Source organism: Schistocerca nitens, chromosome 1, assembly GCF_023898315.1.
Source record: "Schistocerca nitens isolate TAMUIC-IGC-003100 chromosome 1, iqSchNite1.1, whole genome shotgun sequence".
NCBI lineage: Eukaryota > Metazoa > Arthropoda > Insecta > Orthoptera > Acrididae > Schistocerca > Schistocerca nitens.
This window is the reverse complement of record NC_064614.1, coordinates 436,357,524-436,377,528: the sequence shown is the minus strand read 5'-3', so window position 1 is coordinate 436,377,528 and position 20,005 is coordinate 436,357,524. Positions and strand designations below refer to the sequence as shown.

The 20,005-nt window shown below is 39.1% G+C and overlaps 1 protein-coding gene across 1 annotated transcript in view; it reads right to left on the bottom strand.

The window, feature by feature from the left end:
• Positions 1–9,119: 9,119 nt before the first annotated feature.
• Positions 9,120–20,005, bottom strand: part of LOC126252797 (probable cytochrome P450 49a1) — a 120,856-nt gene continuing 109,970 nt past the window's right edge. The window contains exons 9-10 of the mRNA XM_049953770.1: positions 13,577–13,786; positions 9,120–9,411 (exon numbers count right to left, since the gene is read on the bottom strand). Coding sequence (XP_049809727.1) covers positions 9,298–9,411; positions 13,577–13,786 — 324 coding nt within the window. The 3' untranslated portion in view covers positions 9,120–9,297. The remainder of the gene's footprint in view (positions 9,412–13,576; positions 13,787–20,005) is intronic.

Below are 20,005 nucleotides of genomic sequence, written 5' to 3'. Positions count from 1 at the left end.
GAAATTTTATTTTCTTATTTCATTTGGTTAATTTGAAAGAAGTTCCTCTTCAGCATTAAATAAGTTCAGGAAATAACTTGTTTGTATCGAGTTAAAGGAATTGTGTTGCCTTCTTAATGACGTGTTAACTGTGGCTGTTGTGGTAAATGTTTTTATGACAGACTAGACGGATCTGCAAGGCACCTTTTCTGCAAAACTTCGGATTTCTTTCCAAAGTGTGGCCACACCCTAGAGTTCAGACCCATAATAATACAAGTAAAAGAACCAATTTCTGCAGGAATAAATTTGAGGTTGTGTCCCACTTTTTACTATGAGCATGGGTTAATTCTGAAATAAATTGATATAGCTACAGCTATACATATCCTTTACTTGGCAGTTCCACTAAAGCTATGAGCAGAAGATATGCTGGGATGCTTCCTCCCATTTAGTGAAACTCAGCGGTCTGCATAACTGCACAAAATTTCTGGAGACTAATTTCGATCTGCCATCAAGGAATTTCGACAGTGCCGTTTAGCAAACCCATTGCTCATAAAATATGTGGAGACAGCCTGTGTAAACAACAATGTCATCTGAGAGGAGTGCAAAGTGAGTACTGATACACTTAAGTTAAGTCATTTGTGCAAATAATAGTACTTTCTGAGCCCTGTCCAACAGAAGAATCTTTATTTTCCTGGTTTTCTAGGCTGGTATAAATAAAATTTGAAAAAAGTATTTCATGCTTTGAAAGGTGATTGTATGGACAAAAAGAAAATCAGTGAACATGAACTCCCAAATGCATACCTTAAAAGCTAAGAGAACTTATTCATCTTCGCTACTGTGAAAAACATCTCTTCTACAGTTAGAACTTTGCTATTACGAACGACTACAGAATGCAGTAAACAAATAATCAAACAAATGAGAAAACATTATTCTGTTGCTGTGAAACAGGAAAGCTTCTGATATAATGTGCCAGCCGTTGCAAACGACCTGCACTAGTGAGCCTTCGTTCGCTAAAAGTGGTGCTCATTATAGTGCCCATTCATTAGAGGAAAGGATTCTATCAAACGTTTTAGGGAATCATACAATCTGTGAAAAACTCCAGGTTGGTCACAGATGCGCTGCCAGGCACTGATGATGTGTTCCAATAGTGTTTGTACATCATTAGTGGAGTAGCCTACACCGAAGATTTCAAGACTCCCCACAATCAAAAACAAGGGTTAAGAACGGGGGAGTAAGCTGGCCAACATACAGGACCTTCCCGACCAATTCATTCCACATTTAACGTCTGTGTGAGGTGTTCCCTGACATTTCTGAGAAAATGGGTTACTGCTTCTACACACATGAACCACAAAACCAGCCTTTGTTGGAATGGTACCTGCTCTGCCAGAGAAGCCAAGTCATTTGATGCCTTGCACCAGTCAACCTGTTTGGCAATATGCAAGGTCCTACCAGTCTATTGCAAATAATTTCTGCCCATGCATTCACTGAAAATTAGTACTCACGCTTTGCTTCTCCAACTGTATGTGAAGTTGCACCACACATGCTGATAATGAAAACTGACAATCTTGACTCACAGGAAACCAGCCTCATCTATGAATTATATCTTTGTTGGGAAAAATGAATCTTCACCACATCTTTGCAACACCTATTGGCCAAACTGCAGTCTGGCAGGCTGATCATATGATCATATGGTCGGCACAAAATACAGCGGCTGGTAGATACACAGTCAGCAACGCACATGTGGGACAAGCAGTAGTGGTGGGTGATACTGGCAGGCGCTGTACAGGAATGCCGAGCGCTTGGAGGGGAAGTGCCGTTCTAAACTAAAATTCAAATTTTTTGTAAGTATTATGTGGAGCCCCACCACGTCCACACTTGCATGGTAACCATTCAAAAAGATCTGTCATCTCTGCTTTGGTTAGTAGCTAAAAAGAACTGCTCTGAAAATGCCGTGATTTATTTTCACTTGAGTAGTTAACCATTTGTAACGTTCAGAGAAGTGTCATGAGTGGCGAATTTTGAGTAAAACTCACTGATTTCTCTAGTGGCCGTGTTAAAGTTAACTTCTCTTGGCAAAACACAAACGAGTTTACAAAATGTCATCTCACAAATGTGTTGTCCATATACAGTTCCGAGAGAATTCTGAAACAGTGATTTATTAAGTTTATTAAGTGAGGAACTGAAGAAAGATAAGGTCGACAGGTCATGAAAAATCAAATCATCGGTACAAAATAAACGTGTAATGTATTCAACTATGTCGTTCCCAAATCCATAGCACTTCTCGTTTCACCAGATATTGATGGTCCTTAAAAATTAAATTCTTTCATTAAAAAAGTCTGTAGTTAATGGAATAACATGGTAGATATTGAAGTTTTGCATAATAAACATATGTAAAATACTCTCCTCTTTGCGTGCTATCATTTGCCAAAATCTCTTTTCGATATCTCAAAATGCTAATGAAATGTGAGGAATGTTGTGGATATTTCATTCTGGTTTCATCGCTGGCGCGGCGCGATCAGATCAATTGGTGACAGACTGAGACCTCCACCCAAGCCTACAGAAAAATTAGATATCTTAGCTAAATTCCATAGGCAGTAACATATTATGTAATATGCACCAAACGCAAAATCATAGCGAATACTATTTTTGATTGCAAACTTTCTAGAGTTTCTCTAAGTTTCTTACTTCCATGTAATTGTCACAGTAACTATGGCCATTTACGAAATGATAGTCACATTCATGAACCTGATATGTGAAGCTATAAGTAAAGCAAAAACGAAATTTTTTACCTAACAGTTCCCATAAAATCATTTGAGAAACACTGCAGACCGTGCGCCTCGATTCTGTCATCACCGATCGCCCGAAAGGTAGCGAACACTAACAGTCCAGAGGTGGCAAACAATAATGGGTCCCTTTCTGAACAAAAGAATGAACTGGCCCAGCGCTTTCGACGAAAACTGTTCACTGCGCATCAGCCACCGTATCCTGCGTGATCTCTGCCTGTGTTCTAGATATTTTTCACCATATGGAACACAGATTCGACGGTTGCTTTCATTTGTGAGACCATAACAGAAGACCATGTCTGTCATTTTCCATGTGGAATAATAGGCTTCAATTATGCCGCTAAGAGCAAAGATAAAACTACAAGTAAAAGCATTTCAGAAACCTATCTCAACTCAAGCTGGTTCCACTAGAACTCGTGTATATGCTGCAATTACTCAGAACTGGGAATGGGGTTGACAATTAACACAGTAAGAGACTAATACTGCATGCTGTATCCAAGAACAGTAACAGAGGAACGTGTCCTCATTTGTTTGATGCATACATAAAAACAAAGAGCCTGCAGTGGAAGAGATGTGTTTTACAATAGGGAATATGAAAGTGCTCATAGTTCTTTTTAGGAATGCATTTTAGAACCCACGTTAATTGGACATTTTTGTCTTATTGTGGGCCATACTACCACCTCTCCAAATGTTGTTGTTATGGTCTTCAGTCCAGAGACGGGTTTGATGCAGCTGTCCATGCTATTCTATGCTGTACAAGCCTCTTCATCTCCAAGTAACTACATCATCCTACATCCTTCTGAATTTGCTCAGTGTATGCATCTCATGGTCAACCTGTACGATTTTTACCGTCACTCTTCCCTCCAGTACTAAATTGGTGATCCCTTGATGCCTCAGAATGTGTCCTACCGATCGATTACTTCTCCTAATCAAGATCCGCCACAAATTCCTCTTCTCCCCGATTCTGTTCAGTACCTCGTCATTACTCACATGATCTATCCCCCCCCCCTCTACCTAATTTCAACAATCTTCTGTAGCACCATGTTTAGAAAGCTTCTGTTCACTTCTTGTCTAAATTATTTATCGCCCATGTTTCACTTCCATACATGGTTACACTCCATACAAATACTTTCAGAAAGGACTTCCTGACACTTAAATCTATACTCCATGGTAACAAATTTCTCCTCTTCAGAAATGGCATTTTATATCCTCTCTACTTCGACCAACATCAATTATTTTGCTTCCCCGATAGAAAAACTCATTTACTACTTCAAGTCTCCCACTCACTAATGTAATTCCCTCAGCATCATCTGACTTAATTCGACAACATTTCATTATCCTCGTTTTGCTTTTGCTGATGTTCATCTTGTATCCTCCTTTCAATATACTGTCCATTCCGTTTAACTGCTCTTTCAGATCCTTTGCTGTCTCTGACAGAATTACAGTGTCATCGGCAGTCCTCCAAGTTTTTTCTACTCCAAATTTTTGTTTTGCCTGCTTTACTGCTTGCTCAATATACAGATTGAATAACATCAGGGATAGGCTACAACCCTGCCTCACTCCCTGCTCAACAACCGCTTCCCTTTCATGTCCCCAGACTCTTACAGTTGCCATTTGGTTTCTGTGCTAATTGTAAATACACTCCTGGAAATGGAAAAAAGAACACATTGACACCGGTGTGTCAGACCCACCATACTTGCTCCGGACACTGCGAGAGGGCTGTACAAGCAATGATCACACGCACGGCACAGCGGACACACCAGGAACCGCGGTGTTGGCCGTCGAATGGCGCTAGCTGCGCAGCATTTGTGCACCGCCGCCGTCAGTGTCAGCCAGTTTGCCGTGGCATACGGAGCTCCATCGCAGTCTTTAACACTGGTAGCATGCCGCGACAGCGTGGACGTGAACCGTATGTGCAGTTGACGGACTTTGAGCGAGGGCGTATAGTGGGCATGCGGGAGGCCGGGTGGATGTACCGCCGAATTGCTCAACACGTGGGGCGTGAGGTCTCCACAGTACATCGATGTTGTCGCCAGTGGTCGGCGGAAGGTGCACGTGCCCGTCGACCTGGGACCGGACCGCAGCGACGCACGGATGCACGCCAAGACCGTAGGATCCTACGCAGTGCCGTAGGGGACCACACCGCCACTTTCCAGCAAATTAGGGACACTGTTGCTCCTGGGGTATCGGCGAGGACCATTCGCAACCGTCTCCATGAAGTTGGGCTACGGTCCCGCACACTGTTAGGCCGTCTTCCGCTCACGCCCCAACATCGTGCAGCCCGCCTCCAGTGGTGTCGCGACAGGCGTGAATGGAGGGACGAATGGAGACGTGTCGTCTTCAGCGATGAGAGTCGCTTCTGCCTTGGTGCCAATGATGGTCGTATGCGTGTTTGGCGCCGTGCAGGTGAGCGCCACAATCAGGACTGCATACGACCGAGGCACACAGGGCCAACACCCGGCATCATGGTGTGGGGAGCGATCTCCTACACTGGCCGTACACCACTGGTGATCGTCGAGGGGACACTGAATAGTGCACGGTACATCCAAACCGTCATCGAACCCATCGTTCTACCATTCCTAGACCGGCAAGGGAACTTGCTGTTCCAACAGGACAATGCACGTCCGCATGTATCCCGTGCCACCCAACGTGCTCTAGAAGGTGTAAGTCAACTACCCTGGCCAGCAAGATCTCCGGATCTGTCCCCCATTGAGCATGTTTGGGACTGGATGAAGCGTCGTCTCACGCGGTCTGCACGTCCAGCACGAACGCTGGTCCAACTGAGGCGCCAGGTGGAAATGGCATGGCAAGCCGTTCCACAGGACTACATCCAGCATCTCTACGATCGTCTCCATGGGAGAATAGCAGCCTGCATTGCTGCGAAAGGTAGATATACACTGTACTAGTGCCGACATTGTGCATGCTCTGTTGCCTGTGTCTATGTGCCTGTGGTTCTGTCAGTGTGATCATGTGATGTATCTGACCCCAGGAATGTGTCAATAAAGTTTCCCCTTCCTGGGACAATGAATTCACGGTGTTCTTATTTCAATTTCCAGGAGTGTAGTCTTTCACTCCCTGTATTTTACCCCTGCCACCTTCAGAATTTGGAAGAGATTATTCGAGTCAATATTATCAAAAGCTTTCTCTAAGCCTACAAGTGCTATAAATGTAGGTTTGTCTTTCCTTAACATGTCTTCTAAGACAAGTCATAGTGTCAGTATTGCCTTGCATGTTCCAACATTTTTATGGAATCCAAACTGATCCACCCAAGCTTGGCTTCTACCAGTTTTTCCAATTGTCTGTAAAAAATTCGTTTTAGTATTTTGCAACTGTGACTTATTAAACTTAATTTTCACATTTGTCAACACCTGCTTTATTTGGGATTGGAATTATTATATTCTTCTTGAAGTCTGAGGGTATTTCGCCTGTCTCATACATCTTGCTCACCACATGGAATTATTTGTCATGGATGGCTCATCCACACTATCACTAATTCGAGTGGAATGTTGTCTACTCCCAGGGCCTTGTTTCGACTTAGGCCTTTCTGTGTTCTATCAGATTCTTCACATAGTGTCATATCTCCTATCTCATCTTCATCTATGTCCTCTTCCATTTCCATAATATTAACAAGTACATATCTCCCAATAAATTGTGGCCAGAGTCCACATCTGGCCCTGGAAATGTCTTACATTTTAAAACCTGGTTCCTAAATCACTGTCTTACCGTTATATAATGTGTCAGAAACCTTCGGGTGTCTCTAGGTGCCTCTGGTGTCTTCCATGTATACAACCTTTTGCCATGATTCTTAAACCAAGTGTTAGCTTTGACTAAGTTGTGCTCTTTGCAAAAATCTACCAGGTGGCTTCCTCTTACATTCCTTACCCCAAGTCCATCTTCACCTATTACTCTTCCTTTTGCTACTATCGAATTCCACTCCTCTACGACTATTAAATTTTTGTCTCCCTTAACTATATGAATAATTTCTTTTATCACATCACAGATTTCTTCAATCTCTTCATCATCTGCGGAACTAGTTTGCCTACTGTGGTAGGCGTGGCCCTTGTGCCTATCTTGGCTACAATAATGCATTCGCAATGCTGTTCATAGTAGCTTATCCCCATTCCTATTTTTTATTCATTAATAAACCTACTCCTGCATTACCCATATTTGATTTTGTATTTATAGCCCTGTATTCACGTGACCAGAAGTCTTGTTCATCCTGCCACCGAACTTCACTAATTCCCACTACATCTAACTTTAACCTATTCATTTCCCTTTTTAAATTTTCTAATCTACCTGTTTGATAACGGGATCTGACATTCCACGCCCTGATCCGTTGAACGCCAGTTTTGTTTCTCCTGATATCAACGTCCTACTGAGTAGTCTCTGCACTGAGTTCTGAAGGGGGGACTATTTAACCTCTGGTGTATTTTACCTAAGAGGACGCAATCATAATTTAACCATACTGTAAAGCTGCAGGAAGAACTACGGCTGTAGTTTCCCCGTTTCACTACAAATGTACTGTACTTTTTTTGAATATACCGTATATGTTTTCAGTTCGAAACAATGAATTTTAAAATATACATATGCTACTAGGTTTGGTGGAGTTTTAAAGTGATTGTATTAATGCTTCACAGGAGAGAGCATACGCCTGGGTTAGTGAAAGTGGTCACTGGACTATAAAAAATTCAGAACTTGTTGACTCATGGTTCTTGTTGTTTTGAGCTGATGCTTCGACTTAGATTTGATATAGATTGTATGTCACAGTGAATCTTGGATGCTAAGACACTACACTGTCTGTGATTATGGACACTCATGGAACACTTATTCGTGATGTTTCTAATCAGGTCATATGGTGGTTGCAGATACAGAACCATACTTCATAAGCACTTTTATCCTTTCCTCACAGCTCATGGTTACTCAAGACCATATGACCTTCTAGCTGTGTGATGCATCTGCCTGTAGCAGAAAAAAATGCTTAGACTAGACATGATTTATGAGTATTTTTGGATAATAACCTGTACATGGAATTTATCTAATACAAATTGTATAGAGAATTTGCGATCGACCATAGGCACTTCTTTATTCCAAATGCAACATGTCTACTGAACCAGAGCAACAAGAATCTTCTCTGGACAATCCCACATACTTGTTGAATTGAAAACACATACAGCTATTCGAGGTCGTCGACCTAGAGGGGTTTCTCAGTGAGATAATTTCTCTGTATTTTTGTTTTTTGACTGCATTTATTGAGAAAAAACGAGTGTAGGCCTTTTGTTATAATTATTATCTACAGTGAGTTATTTGGAAGAGCAAATTCAGACCTGTGAATGTGTGCTACATAAAAATCAAGAAATCATGAAAATATTGAGAGAACTCTTTTCTGAAAGTGAGTTGTGTTTTAAGTGACTGTAAGGCTGCAAGGAGAGGCTTCTTAGTATTATGGTAGGAAGGATGATCTTGCTGAATGCATAGATCTCAGCGACAGCATTAAAGTTTAAGAATTAACGTACATTTCCTCTCTGTTTTGTCTGAGATCTTGAATTTCAGAATTACTACTATAATACACGAAATCACAGTAAATCTGGGTTCCAGGTACCCATCTCAGACGTATCATTTGGTAACCCCAAAATCAGACAAGCAGTCAGGGTAAAGGTCATCTGAATACCTCTGCTTTTCCCAATTTTACTGTATTTGCAGTGATTAGTATTGTTTTATGGAATTTTTCGCTAGACATAAATTGGAGCGAGGAGGACTATAATATAACGTCAGGTCCTTGTCATGATCGTTAAAGACAAAGCTGCATTTTCGCTGGAGAAATTGCAGCAAGAAATAAGACTTGTTCTGCCTGTCTTTCACTTAATGTTATTTAAGGATATGACCAAAGCGTAAGCTATAATTGAAACGTATGTACAGATATCATTGAAGATGGAGTGGTTTCGAATATGTAAAAATAAAGGAAGCGAGTTGGCCCAGTAATCTGATATTTTGCTCTCAAGTAGTTAAGGTAATTTTCCCCCTTCAGTCATCTGTTCACATAGTATTAAAAATACTGTCATTTTTTGCATTCAGACAGAATATCAATCATAAGATTCAGAACAAAGAAAAATCATTGTATTTCTTTATGGTAATACATTTATTCTTACATACAAATAATGTAAGATAGACAGGAATAGCCATCTTGAATTTGAAAAAGATGACAAACTGTTCTTTTTTATATATTTTCATATAAAAATGTATGATTATACTTAAAGCAACAAGGTCTCAAAATTATAAAAATTGAAACATTTCTTTTTGAAATATATACATATCACTTTTAAGTTTCTATACATACACTTTCTTTTAAAAAGGGGAAGACTTGATATGCATACTGTTATTAATGATAGCAACAACACAGTATGTCAGATCATTGCATTTTTGCTACTAGTCTTAGATATATTGACCAGCAATTTTAAAATAGGTATTACTGATGTAATATTAGCATATGCTGTTTGTGACCATTGTACGTGAAATACATCTTGTAGCAGAGAAGTTTCTAGTTTGACCTTGACACCAGTCTGAACTTGAGTGGGCTCTCAGGTACATATGTTGGATGCACTTTGTATTTCATTTCACCATAATGATATTCAACCTGGTACCTGCGTACAATCTGGAACAGTGGATAAAACAATTTTGGTGTTAGACGAGAAAGTGGCAACTTCAGCTGTCATGGTAATAAACTAACATGACTCAGTGTTACAATTGATTAATAGACATATCATCTTTACCTTCATAGATTAATGTTAAATATACCCTGACCAGAACAACGACAGAGTATTTAAAACTTTACAGATATATTATTGTTGTTTTAACTACATATTCGTAATTTTATACGGCATCTAAGACGAAAAGCAGCTGTAAGAAATTCTATTATGTTTTGTTCAATACAACTATGTTTGGAACATGTAAGATTGAAGGTTGTTCAGCAAATATTATTATCAAGAATAGAATGTTCTATATATGATCAGTGACATGAATTAATCATTGAAGGCAAAGGACTATACAACATTCAACTTTATTGTTCAATGTGTCTTAATCTCTTAGACATTATGAAGAGTTTTTTGTGGTTGATTAAGTTACAAGGAATCTGTTACAAGCATAATATTTTCGAATTTACCTACTTGGATACATAAAATACAAACTTATAAAGTGTCAATAATATAACTTTTTAGAGTTGATACTCTTCTGTGTACCATGTAATTTATGAGATAATCAATCAATACCATTATAATTAATGCATAGAAAGGTTGTACATTTTAATCAGGCAAGGGAATGACTGAACTTTAGAAGTGAGTGTTGCACAATGGACCATTCAAAAGTTATTAATGAAATTATAGACTGAAGCAATAAAGTTTTTGATCCAGGAAGTGGAACAACGGCTTCATCAGTAGCAAGTAAGGTACTCATAAGATGCCATCAACATGAAAATTAATTTGAACACCACACTGTTTTACTAGACTTGTTTCTACTGGAAGTGGTACACTGTTGCCTTGCTTATGCAGCCCCCCCCCCCTACTGGTGAACTGCAGTTTAACGTGGACTCCAAACCACTGAGCAGTTCATCATGTCTTGCATTAGCAAACATCGCTATATGTGAAACAAGTGAAAAGAGGCACATAAAACTTCGATGAATGTGCAGGTGATCGATCTCACAACCTTTAGGGTCTATAGTGTGGCACTTTAGCAGTCAGAAGTTATTTTTAAACTAGAATCCTTTTTTGTTCTGAAATTCAATGAAACAGTGTGTTGTATAAATATTGAAGCAAAGCTCTATAATTATCTCTGAACCACACTGGCAACAATTAATAAAGCATATATTAAACTAGAAAGCTCCACAACTGTTTACAACCTTTAATTACGGTATGAGAAAACATAAATGAAATAGTTACATGTAAGTGTAAATGTAAATATACTTTGTGCCATTGAATATGCTTGTAAACAAATTGATACACAACATATGCCATGAAATACAAACCGTGTTTATTATGCTCCACACTGTATTTGAAACTGAGGAGTGACAAGTCATATTAAATGCGTTGAAATATTAAATGTGTCTAAATATTTTATTTGTAACTGTTTTTGGATCCAGGTATTTCTGGGACTATTTTACCATAAAATGATTACGAAATTTTGTTTTATCAAAATTCTACATATTTTTTGCATGAATAAATGTTTTCATAGTTTTTTACACGATTTATAATTTTGTAGCTGCAGTTTGAGATACCCTCCTCACGTTGTAAGTTAAAAATAATGTTTTCTGTTAGGCAAAGTTGACTTGCAATTATTAAAAAAGTCTCCATTGCTTTAAAAATATAAGTTAGAAATTAGTACTACAACATGCTGATTCTTAAAAAAGTAGTTAGCAAGTGACTTAATGTTAAAAATAAAATTTTGTGATGTCTTTTTTCAAAAAATAATTCAGTTTCAGTTTCATGACAATCACAAATGGAGCTTTCCAGGAAAGCATGACCCAATAGCAAATAAACCATAGAGATGTCTCTGACACTAAGTGAGGTAGTGTAGTGTTAAAACACAGGACCTGTGTTCAGTAGGACACTGGTTCAAATAACTATTCATATTTTACTTTAACATCGTTACCCTGAATAGCTCAAGTTAAATTCCTGGACAGATCCTTTGCAAAAGACATACCATATTTGCTTCGCCTAACCAAGCTTGTACTCTGTAATTATCATATCATCAATAGGAGATTATAAAACTCTCATCTTTCCATCTGTCTCTGGTTGCAGTTATTGTAACACCATTGTTTGATAAACACATCAGTTTCTAGTGAACAACAGAAAATTGTTTTTGAGTGTATGAGTACTTTAGCAGCTTAGGTAGTTTAGGACCATTTGGTCAAGTCTGGCCACTATTAATTTTGGTACATGAGACAGTTTTTTGCTTTCTTAAAACTCGATGTTTCACACATCTAATTACTTCTCATGATTTGCTCTGTAGTCCATTGTTTCATAAAATGTCCCAACTACTCCCTCCAGTGATTTTGTAGGTAAATTTTGATTTAATGTAAGGATACTTCCAGGGATTTTTTCCTACATCCGTTTTTAGTTTTGTTAATCACACGGCACAGTTATTACTGCCATTAATCGATTATGGTCAATCTTTAGTTATCAATAATGTTCTTATGCTTAAATTTTGACTGCCCTCACTAACTCTACATGCAGGGTCATTCATAAAGTGCATAATTTTGGACTGTACATTTTGTAGATTGTCCTACTCAGCGTTTGGTCCTTAGGAGAATTATGACTGCCTGAATTTCCTGTTAAGTCATTCTCATAACTAGTGAGCTATTATGCCTAAATTCCTGAAAGAAAACTAGTACTTTATACAATGTAGTCTTGCTACTTGTACATTTCTGTATCGACTAATGTTGCACAGCCATAAAAACTATAGCTCTGAGTTGTATTTGTTAATACCTTTGAATTGTTTACTGTGAAAATGGTATTGGTTTATAGTCCTAAATTTTATTATTTCAGCAATAAATCAGAGTATGACAGAGGAGGGAGGAACCATAGAAACACTTTTTCAGAAGCATGGAGAAGGAAGTAGACGATGGTCAAACATTTTATAGATGACAAGTTCATTAGATTTTGAGTGATGGTTGATTGGGACCTAGTACTCATCATGTGAAGTTCCATGTCAGTCACCATTATGCATAACTAAATGTTTGAAGTCAGTCCATGTCTAGCATTCAAAGAGCACAAACACTATGTTACTTTCTGTGTCAAGATACGATTTATTGCATTGGAACAGTGCGCTATTGCAACATGTTTATGCAATTTAGAGTAATCGTAGTCTATGTGAATTTACTGAACAACATTGTTGCAATAGTTTTTGAGAATATGACCGCAATAAAATATTTATTTACAATGATTACTGTTTTCCGAAAGAATGCGACCATCTTCAGACAATTTATACCATGATGATAGGCAGTGGCGGTGAACAGAGCAGGTGGTATGACTCCATGAACGTCAGCTGCTCGACATTATCGCAAAGGTGAAGTTTTACAATCTAAAAGTCCATCATTGTCAAAACAGACAGTGAAAATATGAGTCAATAAACTTGAAAATCTGCTTTAATGGTATCTGATAAGTTATTTATAGCTCAATTTAAATTACTAGCAAAAAACAACTGAATTTTGAAAGACATGTCAGTAAACTTAAGCCAGATTTTCAAGATCGACTCTCTTGCAAAATCGACTACTCATTATGCGTACATGTCATGTGCTTGCTTGTAAATCAGCCGAAAAACATACAAAAATTTGGAGCATTCTACCCTACTTACTGACTCCTGCTTATGTTCTGCATTGGTTGTTGGTATGGTTCTATTTGTTATACAGAAATGAATGTAGTGCACTTTATCGAAATTAAGGGGGATTTGATACTCAGAGAAGCACTTAATAGTTCTTTGCAAAATATCATTTACTAACTGTTCTATTGCTTTCTGTAATGTGATTTATTATGACACTAGTATCATCTGCAAAAAGTACCAATTTTGCAGCATATATGTAAAAGAAAACGACCACTCGTGACAGCCGAGACTCAGTAGAAGAATAAAAGGCCAGTGGCGCTCCAATGGACTTACTGATCGTGATTAGCCGTTTGAGACAAGCAAGTTGCTCTTGTAGAAGGGGCTTTACACACAGTGTGAATCGATCTTACAACAAAAAGGCAAGATAGTGATGAAAAAGAATTAAATGTCAGTTTGTGGCATTTTCATGCTCTGGCCTGCTGGAGGTGCAGGCACTGCCAGCTTACCTTGGCGATGAGTATCTGCAGCTCGGCCTCAGCAAATCGTCTGCCGACACACATGCGGCGCCCGTGGCCGAAGGGCAGTGAGGCATGCTGGTGGTCTGGCAGCCGGCCCCCTGGCCATGCTGCCGTCCAGCGCTCTGGCAGGAAGGCGGCCGGCCGTGGGAAGTAGCGCTCCGAGCGGCCCAGGCACAGGTGTGGGAAGATCACATGTGTCTGCCGGCACACAGCACATGCTGCACAGGACATTGCATTAAGCCGAGTTCACACATGCAACAAAAGTGTCGCCACAGCTAATGGCATACTGCAGTTGCGTGGGTGAACTTCCAGTTTTCTGTGGCGCAACTAAAGACGTGCAACTTATTTCATTTAGTTACGTTCATCATATTCGATGTTTCAGGAAAGCCTACAGCTGTGTCATTCATGATTTAAATAATGAAAACTGCATCAGTTACTTAATTTTTGATGCTTAGCACAAAGCTTTTCTAGAATTTATTCTGTTTTTCAACTGCATTTATGTATTTCTTTACATGAATATTTTTGGTTGTGTTTGCATGGGTGATTTTCTGTCTCTCCTGCTTCTTTTTGAGGTTATCTCTGTTATACAGAATATCACACTTAAGCAGATCATCACGTGTACTGTTTGTTTACAAAACATGCTAAAAACATATATCTTGTGTGATATTCTGTATAATGGGGAAGGCACAATATCTTACAGTCTCAAAAAGATGCAGGAGGGACAGAAAATCACACATACAAACACCATCAAAAAACTGATGTAAAGAAATGCACAAATGGACTTGAAAATGAGAATAAATTCTCGAAAAGTGTTTTGCTAAGCACCAAAAAATAGGTAACTGGTGCAGTTTTCATTATTTAAATCATGAACATTCGTCATGCCACGAAAAGTTCAACTTGGTTGTACAGTGTTACACCACTTTTCTTCCACCAATGCTCACTGGTGTATTTATTTCAAAACATGGACATTCCGTCAAAGTTATTGTGGAGTAACAGCTGCTGTATTCCATTCGATTTCAGTGTGTTTTCATTTTGGCAGATACACTTTCTCAGCTTCTGGAACTTCAGGAACAACAGCCTATGTTTATTTTTCTCTAGGCAGCTATTAAATTAAAAATTAGTATTCGAAATACCTACATGAACGAATACAGTAAGATACTAAAATATTGGAAGAGTAGCACGTCTGCAGATGATATTTGTATGCCAGCTCTTGGTCAATTTGCCATAGCGGACAGTATTTTCGTCTGCGAGTGTTATTTCTTTTATTAATATGTTTGTGGCCCCTGAGCGAAATCTGTTTTCAGATCCAACACTGGATTTCGTCTTCCTCGTATTAATTCTTGTCACAGCTGTAGTGTCGTAAGCTCCACTAAAATATTATTATCCACTGATATGATTTTAGTTGTTGCCATACTGAAAGCTATGCAACCATGTCAAATTTGTGGCATCCTGTGTGAATGGTAGCTCATGGTGCCACTACAGAAAGCAACAAGCTATGGCGTCACATTAGTTACTTGTGTGAAAATGGCTATATACATCAGATAAATTGTGACTTCCTGATATCTGTGATTTCTCTTGATGCTACTTTTCAGTAACTGTAATATCCGATTGCGTCTTATCACAGTTTAAATCGCAGTTTACCAATTCACACCTTGTATGTCTCTACAACGTTAGAATGCGATTTCAGCAATTCATCACAACAGGTTTTGCACTGTGGTTAGACACAAGTAGCAACTAACAGGCGCTGGTAAGCATATCTGCTAACTGGTATTTATGGCTAGGTGAACCGCCGAGTGAATGGAAGTGATATGTTCTTGCCTGTGAAGTGTGCAAACTGAGTATTTCAACGATGTGTCGTTGAAGTCATTATGCAGTTTTGAAAGGGATGCTAAGTAAACGTGAAATATAATCGTAGGTCTCCGTTGCCCTGTTACTGTCCATAAAATTCTTCATGGTAGGTGACCGCATTGTCAATATGTAAAATTTCCCCAACGTTTTCGGCCAGTGTTGCAAATGGCCTTGCTCACTGTGTTGGAGGAATTTTATTTATTGATCAACTGGTCACATACCCTGAAGAAATTTATGGACAAATGTGTAATACACTGTGAGAGAACAATGAAAATTACATTCTCCTCTAGTTAAAGCTGCATCTTAACCCTACCTTTTATGCTATGTAATTACTGATAAAAACTTGGCTATGTGTATTAAGGTTGATGATACAAATGTGAAGAGAGTGGAAAGTATGGATCTCCGAGTTAAAAGTTCACATCGGAATTGTTTTAAGTGAAAGACTTGAAGATACACAGAAAACGTAACCTGTGCACTGTAGAGTTGAATATTCATTTTGTGAATGCATTCATGTAAATGCATTTGGTAAAAGCTATACAGTCGCCCTGTCCCTGCCCCACATTTCAATTTTCGTCGTTTATGTGCAACATACCAAGTGGTTATAATTAAACTTTCCACGTTCAACACATCATAACATAGAAACTAATTACTGTACAAATATCAGACTTGGTAGCAGTAATGTCCAGAGTATGGGGTGCATGATTTCCAGGTGTCACAGCATCACCTTTCAGTTCCAACTATGGCCATCAGGTGCCATGATCAGTCATCATGATTCATAGTCTCATACACCTGACCAGTTGTAGTGCACTTGTTGAAGTGCCAACATCAGCTTGGACAAAAGAAGTAGGGTATTATTGGTGAAGCTCTATTATCAAGACAGCAGTAATGCTGCAACTGCCCTTCGAGAATATCACTGGCTGAAAGTATTATGGAAGGGTCTTCTTTCTCCGCCTGCTGTGTGGGGCATGATGAAGAAGTTCGAATCAATTTGAGAACTGGCGTCGCTCCAGGAAGAGGCTGACGACCGATTGCACCACATTGTAATTGATGAAATTGCTGTTGCTATGAAAGACAACACTGCCCACAATTCACGATCGTAAGTGCTGTGTCATGACAGTTGAACATCCATTGTACAGAAGGTGTTTCAGACCATTCTCAAATAGTAAATGTACAGCAGCTTGCACCACAGGATGCACAATGATGTGTTGACTTTGCTCTCCATTTTCTCACAAGGACTGAAGTTGATGTGGGCTGGTGCTGGACTATCCTATGGACACCCGAAGCTCATTTTTCTTTGACAGGTGAGGTGAACACACAGAATTGCTAAGCGTGGAGATCTTCGTTTCAAGTCACTGTGCATGAAGTTCCTGTGTATGTTGAACGTATCACCATATGGTGTTGCTTCATGGCTACATTCATCATTAGCCCATTCTTTTTTGAACAGGTTGGCGCTAAAGGTGCAGTGAGACCGGCCAGCGTTGCTGTGATATGCTTCGCCAGCATGTCATACCCGTTCTACAGCATGGTCACCTGATCTCACTCCCTGTGATTTCTGGTTGTGGGGTACCTGAAGGACAGGGTTTACTAGGGGAACATTCACGCAAGTGCTGATCTGAAGTGCAGCATATCAAGTGAGGTAGCCAGTATATATACAGACATGCTTTGTTCTGCTGTGCAGAATGCAATCCTGCACTTTCAGACTCTTCTGGATGCTGATGAGCGCCATATTGAGCCTCTTTTGTAGCAGTAATGGTATCGGTATGTAATGGTACGAATTACCATAGCAGCACATTAAAATTGTTTCAGTTGACCTGATTCTGCATTATTCCTCTTACTGATGTCCTTGATCTTAATACTACCAAGTTTGGTTCTCATACAGAATTAGTTTCTGTGTTATAATGTGTTAAATAGGGGAAGTTTAATTATAACCACAGAGTATGTGTATAAAATGCACCCAAATACCCATCAGGGTCCTGTCCACTATCTAATACACTTTTCCTGAATTTACCTTGCAGATTTAATTTTCATCATGAAAAGTACATTAAGTGTACTGACACAAACATAAACCAATATTTGGGGGGGGGGGGGGGGGAGGGAGGGGATTGGTGATCAATATCACACTTTACCCAAACATATCAGTGCTGCTGCCAGGTAAACCACCAAGTGCAAAATTTTTCTCAGAGCAAATTAGGTTCTTGGTTCACTTCGACTGGAGGTAGCTTATACATCCATAGCATGAGACACAAGGCTATTAGAACAAAGTGCCATCGTTGGTCGACATGTGGCACACAGTATTGAATGTTAAATGCTACTTTTAGTTGCTACTTGTGACTTCTAGTTGTGAGTGAAATAGCAAGTACAATCGATAGCATGACACAAAGCTTTCAGAAAGATGTATGAACTTCAGACACTGAATGCTGAATACTACTTTTGGTTGCTACTAGCTGATTGTGATTTTTACTAGTGACTAAAATCACAGTCAGATACTGTAAAATTATTATTGTGAAACTATATAATTACTGTGAACTGTAACAGATTAGTTGCCTGCTGCTCCACTTCCTGTACTGTAACTGTACCACTACACTCAACATAGCAGTCTACAGCTGCAGCTTGTTTTGGTTAAAATTGAATACTCATAGTAGGTGCATGTCACATGCCTGTGGTACATCAGCTGTCAATCACATAGCTAGTGGGTCAGTGACTTCAACGATCAACTGAATGAGCCAAGTATATAAAATCCCAAGTATGCTGAGCACCACATATGCACAGCAACAAGGGACAGTAGTGATGTCTGCTAACACTGGAAATTATAACTGTTTCTCGCCATGTTCACTCACATTACAGTAATGGAATTTATGCCTTCTCAATCTATATTTCATTATTTAGTTTGTTTTTGTGATACACTCTGGAGGTTAAATGAGGATTTGATATTTTTCTATGAGTTTTTTGCTATAAGAAAGATTAAATATCGGAAACCAGAAGTTTTTTAGATTTTGCAACACTTGGGCAAAGCAGAAACCCACAGTACACCTAGACAAGAAGGTAAATAAAAAAAATTGAATGAAAGTTTTTTCAGTCGTGAAAAAGTTAGCACTACTGAAGCATAAAAGTAGTTTCTGATGTTATTTGGTATTTACAAAGAAAACAAGATGCAAAAGATAAAGTAAAAAGCATTGTCTTCTGTTTTCTAAATATTGTTTGATGTGTTTGTATTATTTAGGTCTATTTTCTCAAGCAGATAAATGGTGTTATGTAATTTTTGGACCACATTTTTCTTATTCTTCCACTTTTCTACTGTGTAAAAAATTTACCACAGACCTTTGTAAAGAACAGTCACTATGAATTTGGCCTTGGTTATTATTAAACTATACTGTCAATGCTAGTTCTTTAATGATGTTACTAGACTATATTCCGACATTCTGAAATAAGGAGGGTTCCCCATAACCTCACTTTCACTATAGACAGCACGCAGAACGAACGCCAGTTTCGTGCCATCATCTAAACAAAAGGACCAATCGTCACAAGGGTGTCTCAGTATAGAAATAGAACGCCAGGGGCGCTGTAGTAGACTCGTTTGCCATGAATAGACGATCGAGACAAGAAAGTCGCTTATGTACAAGGAGTCTAAGTTTACTAGGAACATGGAGCAACCCTAACAACCATCATCATACACTTTTAATTTCTCTTTTAGAGTACATTCTGTCGAGACACAGATTTAGAAACCAGATTTTACACTGTAAAGCATTTCCAGGAACACTTACACACACTAACTATTATTTATTAGTTATGAAATGCAGACTAAAGATGAAGCAGTTACAGGAAGCTATGAAATTAAGAACATGGGTTCTGGATAAGCTGATAAACGAGAGGTTGTTGCGAGTTTCAAACGGAGCATTAGACAACGATTGACTGAAACAATACAATAAAAGGTGAACGAGTAGCTTTGAGACATGAAATAGTAAGGGAGCAGTGGAACAACTAGGTAGAAAGACAAGGTGTAGCAGCAATTATTGGGTAACATACACGATATTAAATGTATATGATGAAAAATAAAATTGAAAAAAAGCAGCAAATGAAGCAGGCAAAAGGAAATACACTACTGGCCATTAAAATTGCTACACCAAGAAGAAATTCAGATGATAAACGGGTATTCATTGGACAAATATATTATGCTAGAACTGACATGTGATTACATTTTCACGCAATTTGAGTGCATAGATCCTGAGAAACCAGTACGCAGAACAGCCACCTCTGGCCATAATAACGGCCTTGATGCGCCTGGGCCTGGAGTCAAACAGAGCTTGGATGGCGTGTTCAGGTACAGCTGCCCATGCAGCTTCAACACGATACCACAGTTCATCAAGAGTAGTGACTGGCGTATTGTGAAGAGCCAGTTGCTCGGCCACCATTGACCAGACGTTTTCAGTTGGTGAGACGTCTGAAGAATGTGCTGGCCAGGGCAGCAGTCGAACATTTTCTGTACCCAGAAAGGCCCGTACACGACCTACAACATGTTGTCGTGCATTATCCTGCTGAAATGTAGGGTTTCGCAGGGATCGAATGAAGGGT